General features: G+C 33.9%; 1 protein-coding gene across 1 annotated transcript; it reads right to left on the bottom strand.

Annotated features, from left to right (window-relative positions):
• Positions 1-1,751: 1,751 nt before the first annotated feature.
• On the bottom strand, positions 1,752-4,705 carry LOC111716304 (uncharacterized). Its single transcript, XM_023491742.1, has 2 exons — positions 3,399-4,705; positions 1,752-1,934 (listed from the first exon to the last, which is right to left on the bottom strand). The coding sequence occupies exons 1-2, from the start codon at positions 4,260-4,262 to the stop codon at positions 1,767-1,769; spliced, it is 1,032 nt and encodes a 343-aa protein (XP_023347510.1). The 5' UTR covers positions 4,263-4,705; the 3' UTR covers positions 1,752-1,766.
• Positions 4,706-7,257: the final 2,552 nt, after the last annotated feature.

Genomic DNA, 7,257 nt, shown 5'->3' with positions numbered 1-7,257 from the left:
ACAGTTTTGTAACATTTATTCATTTTATCTAATCATGAAATCAGTAACAGCTGGTGCTTGTTGATAATTGTAAATAATAGATGAAGACTGAGGGGGGGGGGGGGGTAGTTTAAATGTTAGTACGTCTTCTTAAAATAATATATATCTGAGTTTCTGTCACAAAATCAAACTTGTTAATCTTTGGAATATGAATATAAAAACATTATCTAAAACATTTAAAGAAAAGTAAAGAGATAAATTTTTTTTGGGGTTGAAAATATGTAAAAAAAGTTTCGATAATGTTCTATCTAAAATATGTTTTCCCTTTATTCTCTATCAACTTAACAATTTTGTATTAAATAATATAAATGAGTATTTCAAATTTTTCAAAGAAACTCACTGCTCTCAATCCCCTACTTTGGAATATGGCGATAAGAGATATTGTATCTTAAACTTGGTTCTAAATAGAAATATGGATTTTAGTATGTTTTAGTTAGTTTGTATTGCTAAAAATCTATATACGGGATTTGGGGGGAGGGAATTAATGTTATTTTTTTTTGTTTCATTGAGTTTATTACCATACCAAGGTTTTTACGTCCTTGAGCAAGGATGAACCATTAACTAAATATTATAAAACTTTTTGCGAAGTTTGCATTGCACGGTGAAATATGCATTTTTGCGAGGAAAGTGCATCAGAAGCTGCAAATAAAAACACAGTTGTCTTTAGATTACTTTCTAAGATAAAAATTATAAGATTCTACAGTTTTATGGGGGGGGGGGTGTCGAAAGCCTCCATAATATCAGAGAAGTTTATAAGTTACGAAGCTATATTGCAATACATTCGTTTAATTTAATGAAACTTTCAGAATATTCAATTTTAAAGTATGTATGATTTTGTAGTGTGTATTTAAAAAAACTAATGAGGGAAAAACATCACTGCTTTGTAGTTGTGTATTGCAATATCTATTACGATACAGAATAATCCATTAAAATGTGTATTAGGAAGACGACATTTCAGCAACTTAATATGTATTTGATGTTATAAAACAAATAGTTTTAACCTGAAGCTTAAATATTTTTACTTAATAAAATGCAAGTGTGTACATTGTAAAATTGGAATATTCAAAATCATAATTTGAGTCTAACAGTCGTCTTTCTATTTCACAGTTTTATAGGTCTCACTGTGAAAAGTTGCTCGGTATTATTTTATTTGAGAAATCTCATCCACAAAATATCTGCTAAATCTAAGAGTCACGCCAGCTTAGCAGCTCAGGCCAAGGCAGTTTCAGATAACTTTCAGATGAATCTTGAAAAACGGATGAAATCCTCGAGTAAAAAAACTTGAACCACTATGAAGATTTTTATATCCGCAAAGAATTTCTAAATCGATTCTGAAATTCTGATTTTATTAATTTTTGAAATATCTTAAGAAATATTGAAAAAATATTTGGTTTGNTCTTTCTTTCTTTCTTTCTTTCTTTCTTTCTTTCTTTCTTTCTTTCTTTCTTTCTTTCTTTCTTTCTTTCTTTCTTTCTTTCTTTCTTTCTTTCTTTCTTTCTTTCTTTCTTTCTTTCTTTCTTTCTTTCTTTCTTTCTTTCTTTCTTTCTTTCTTTCTTTCTTTCTTTCTTTCTTTCTTTCTTTCTTTCTTTCTTTCTTTCTTTCTTTCTTTCTTTCTTTCTTTCTTTCTTTCTTTCTTTCTTTCTTTCTTTCTTTCTTTCTTTCTTTCTTTCTTTCTTTCTTTCTTTCTTTCTTTCTTTCGAGAAAAATATTTTCGAATAAACTAAAATCTAACCTCCATCTGTTTCACTGAGTATTAATCCGTCGAGATTAATCCTACCCATCCCTCCGATCCCTCCTGCTCCTCCGATTCCTCCTGCTCCTCCGAATACACTAAATACTGGCTCCGTCATTGTGCTTGCCTCCTTCTCTGATCCCTCGCCAGGTAATCCGTCCACCTAGACCACATTATATTTTATTTTATCATATTCATTAAATGAAAAAAAATTATAATATTAATTTTATAATTACAGAGATTACAGTCGCAATTTATAGGAACTTAGTTTTTGCCACAAACTTAAGTTTTCTTATCCGTATATCTTTGCAACCTAAATATATATAAACCTTTGATATTTCAAACTTAGATTATTTGATCTAACAAAATTCATAGTTTAGAATATCAAAGGGCTTCGGCATCGGCCCGGATTGAAACGACATCGGGATTTTAAAACTAGGGTTTGTGGCAAAAACTAATTTCCTTTAAAATCAAAATACTGTTAAATTCTTTGAATTGTACTCTACTTATCCAGGATACGAAATGAAAGTAGCGTGAGGATTGTTAAGTTGATTTTATTTGCATAAATAAGAATCTGACTGACAACCATTTTGTGATGAAAATTCTATATTCCGTATTCGACTAGAGGTTTGCAGTGTAACAATAAATTCATTTTCTTGTCTTATCCAGTTCAGAATTCAGAATATAGAACCCTGTTCGTTCGCCATTGTAAAAAGAAATTAGGTTGGGATTTAGAAAAATATATGTTCAGAAATATCGATAAACTCAGATAAACAGATTTTGTAAATCATGGAAACATGTATGTATTAAATTTCTGGGACACCAAAACCGGTTATGTATTTTTTGGTACACCCTAGTATATTCTGATACACCCCAGAATTGTAAATTATTGAGACACTCTGAATTTTGGGACAGTTGAGACGCCTTGACACCAAGGGTGTATTTTCTTAAGACACCTGAAACCAGTATACGCTCTGAGACAACAAGACCAGATATGTATTTTTGACCCCCTGTATTTTTGTATGCATCAAAGTACACACTAAAACCACGAGTGTATCGTCAAGTACACACTAAACCATGGTGTATCATCAAGTACACACTGAAACCAAGGGTGTATCATAAAGTGCACTGAAACCAAGGGTGTATCATCAAGTACACACTAAACCATGGTGTATCATCAAGTTCACACTGAAACCAAGGGTGTATCATAAAGTGCACTGAAACCAAGGATGTATCATCAAGTACACACTAAACCAAGTGTGTATCATCAAGTACACACTGAAACCAAGGGTGTATCATAAAGTGCACTGAAACCAAGGATGTATCATCAAGTACACACTAAACCAAGTGTGTATCATCAAGTACGCACTGAAACCAAGGGATTATCATCAAGTACACACTGAAACCAGGGGTGTATCATAAAGTGCACTGAAACCAAGGGTGTATCATAAAGTGCACTAAAACCAAGGGTGTATCATCAAGTGCACTGAAACCAAGGGTGTATCATCAAGTACACACTGAAACCAAGTGTGTATCATCAAGTACACACTGAAACCAAGGGTGTATCATCAAGTACACACTGAAACCAAGTGTGTATCATCAAGTACATACTGTAAAATAAAATTACCTCTCTGTTGGTTTTCCGTAGACCTGTAGAGAAGGAGAAGGTCGGAGCAGGATTAGTCTCCGTCACACCTCCTTCATTCTTGGCCTGATATTCAGGGTTGGAACGAGACGGAGAATGTTCTCTTTTAATCCCACGGTCTTCCGTCGGACCCTGCTTAGATTGACCGGAGCTAGATTCATCCCTAACATAGGAATTGACTTGTGTTTCTCCTCGGAGTAAACCTGAACCTAATACCTTTTCCTCTTTAATATGAACCTGACTCAACCCTGGTATTTTATCAAGATGTGAAAATCCAGAGGATCCGACTTTATACGTAAGGTTTCGTTGGTCTCCTGGTACACTTGAATAGCTGACTCTAGGTTGGGTTGGATGAGACCCTGAGCTAGCAAGGTACGCATTCTCAAGACGAGGTTTCTCATGAGCGGAGTAACAATTGTCTCTATTCTGTGTATTTTGTTTAGGTGTAGGTTGAGACCAGTTTCTATGTGAGGATTTATCAGTATATTGAGATCCAGGTGGGGGATTGGCTTGGACAGTACGGGTTGCTCCGTATACATTACTAGGTAGGGCTGAAGATACAAAAGCCTTTGGTTGAGTTCCTTGAGCCTGCAAGGATCCATGTACAGGCTTCTGATGGGATTTCTCAGGATTATGTTTGGAAACTGATAAATGTTCTTTAATCAATCCTATGCTGGAGGATTTAAGATCCTTGCTCTTGAGTTTAGAATCCGAACTTCTTGGCTCCGGTTTTAGTGCTCCAGGGACTCCGATCTCATCGTTAAACTCAAACTCCTTTAACCTGTCCCTGCACCCGTCTACCCCTGGATCCCCCAGGAGAACCTGTCCTTCTTCATTCAATCTCATGATAGGACGGAAATTAGAAAGAAAATTCACAAAGTTTCTCTTCTTGGAATATCTAGGAAACTATCCTTTTCATCAATATTATTTGTCTGTCTGCTTGAAGGATTATTTACTGCAGTAAATCCATGCAGAAGTTAGAACTGAATGAGATAAACTTGATAAACTAATCCTGCAACATTCTCCCTTTTTCTCTAGGGTTTGTGACTGTACTGCAGAGATTTCTAATTCCGGATGGAAATCTCTCTCTCCCGTCTTTTCAACCCTGGAGGTTCTCCGTGTTCAGATATCCGTGAACATAAAGTTGAATGAAAACTCATTAACTCCACGGTTTGGTCAACTTGTATCTCAGATTTTCTCACTTTTTTCTTTTCATGCAATCTTTAAAAATCACTTTACTAATCATCATGCAGGGCTATTCCGTATTCTGAGACACTCCACGAAAATTCTGAAAACATTAAATAAAATTGATTTAATAATATGTAAGTTAATACTGGCGGCATTAAAGAAAATACCATGCCTAATTTTGTTCCAATTCTAAAAAAACAGGAAGAGACAAAAATCATTTTCTGACAAGAATAAAAATATTGGTTAGATGTTTAGTTTAACATTACAATATACTTATATTTAGGGTACATATAACCGTCTCCAAACCCCAACCCTCACATACACCCTACACTGAGCTTTCAGTGCGCACTGCAGTGATCTGCAGTACTCTGACCGAATAAATAGTGAGTTTCAGCGGAGAGTGACACCCTTACTTTGCCGTATAAGCACCTCTCAGTCCTCTAGCTCGGCTCATCAATAAGAAAAGGGTTCTTCTTGGGTTCTTCCTAAACTTCAATAATATATATTATATGTCATAGAGGATGAAATCTCCGAAAGAAGATTATAAAATCCGCAAATCAGTAGCGTCGGATCCTCTCCTTTAATAAACTCGTTATTTATCATGTAACTATATCTAGAAGTAATAAAAATACTCTATATATTCTATATATTCATTATTTGCTATATATATTTCATATTTTCTATATATTAATACTGATTATTGCATAAAGCATGAAAGATTGTGTTTAATAAATAAAATGCTAAGACAAGATTGTTGCTTTACACTAATATTCGTCAATGCATGTATCTATGGGGGAATTAGGAATAGAAAGGGTAAGGGTAGGAAGGGGGGAGGAAGGGAGGGAGAAAGGGGGGGGGGAACGGGAAATAATTAAGGTAGGAAAGAAAAACAAAGAAAATAGAAAAATTTTAAAAAAACCTATTAATCTTTTTTCTATAAGCAATCACACTGTTCATAAACAAAAACGCAACAGATATATTTATATAAAATAGAAAAGTTGATTTGGATAATTTACATATTAATTATTATGATATTGTAATGTAATAAGAAAACTAGGGAAATTTACACTTAAGATTCACTTTTGGTGTACACTCCCTTATTTCTCATATGATATATTACCTGCCCCCCCCCCTTCCCCCTTGCTGATCATGTATTCCCCCTTCACCCTTATGTATCCTCCCATCACCCTCATGTATCCCCACCCTTTACCCTTATGTATTAAAAAAGTTCAATGTGTTCAGCAGTCCTACATGTCAACAGAACTATAAAGAAATGATTGAATTTAGATTTTTTAATGCTAAAAAGTCAAGGCTAAGAGAAATGTTACAACATAAATGACATTCTTTAGACACAGCATTTCCGCGGTCAACTAGTTTTATATGCACAAATCAAAATACAAGAGTAAAGAATAGGAAATAAAATGTACAAGAAGTAAAAATGATGGGATTTAATTAGAAAGATTTAATTGAAAAAACGTGATATGGAGTTTAGTAAGCGATGACTACTTGCCGGTCCTAATACAGTTTTTATCAACCCCCCCCCCTCTCCCGACTCCCACAGCGGTTCAAGTCTGCATAAAACTAAAATTTACTATTTTTTAACCTTACTCTAAAAACTCGTCTGTTTTAGCGTATTAGTAATGAGTACATTTTAGTCACGACCCTCCCACCCTCTGAAACCACTGTGCCCCCCCCTCCCTTCCACCTGCTTCCCTATATGTACTATAGAACAATTCAGCATAATTCTACAATTTTCCCTCTCTTTAAAACTCTATTAAACTTCCATTTAAGGTTAAAAATAATATTTCGATTAATTCTATTTTTAAACTTCTCAATCCTTTGCTTATTTGGTTTTATCAAGATCAAAATTCGTTATTCGACAGTTTTATAAATAATTTTATGTTCATTTTGTTTTATATAAAATATTTATGCCACAAATAATCATATTTGCATCCGTTAATAGATAAATAAGCAGAGAATAATCTAGTATTGTCCTAATTTAGTTTTAAGTATCTTCTCTTTCGTGAATTTTACGCAAGGTTTGTAATTTAAAATTCGTGAAAAACACTCGAAGTGTAAAAATGCGCGCGCACACTATTTGTGAACACATTCTACACTGCACATTTGCTTTAAACATTTGTAGACTTAGAACAAAAGATTCCCTGGGGATAAAACTTTAATAAATATTAGATTTTTATATTCAAGAATCTTAAGAAAGGAATTAAGTCTTAGTCAAAACAAAATATCTAAGGTCTCCGATATTGGGTTGCTAAGATACAGGAAGAAGAAAATCAGAGTTTGTGCAAAATCTCAATTCTTTTTCCTTACTTAAAAAAGAAAATTAATTCTCTTGTATTTCTTGGTTTTGTGAGAGAAAAATATGTTCCGCGGGTTCCACACATTCAACAATTTAAACTCAATCTTTTCAAAAAAAACTTTTTGACAAGTTTAAATTTATGTAAAACTTTATGGTCCACAAGAAAGTAGGGAGGATTGGGAGTGGGAGAGGGTAAAATTTGGTAAAAAATCTGAGTTTTGGTAGAAAGGAGCACCTTGACTCCTCTATGAAGTTTTTGGAAAAGTGTGATTGGTTGGAATAACAACAATATCTACATATCTTTATGGTCATTACTCAAGGACCCCCCCCCCAAAA

This window comes from Eurytemora carolleeae, unplaced genomic scaffold, assembly GCF_000591075.1.
Source record: "Eurytemora carolleeae unplaced genomic scaffold, Eaff_2.0 scaffold1809, whole genome shotgun sequence".
NCBI classification, from domain to species: domain Eukaryota; kingdom Metazoa; phylum Arthropoda; class Copepoda; order Calanoida; family Temoridae; genus Eurytemora; species Eurytemora carolleeae.
This window is presented reverse-complemented; position numbering and strand designations above follow the sequence as displayed.

Coding starts and splice junctions, on each gene's coding strand:
- LOC111716304 (XM_023491742.1), bottom strand. CDS start 4,262: ATGAGATTGAATGAAGAAGGACAGGTTCTCCTGGGGGATCCAGGGGTA. Junction 1,935..3,398: donor TACGGAAAACCAACAGAGAG/GTAATTTTATTT, acceptor AATGTGGTCTAG/GTGGACGGATTACCTGGCGA.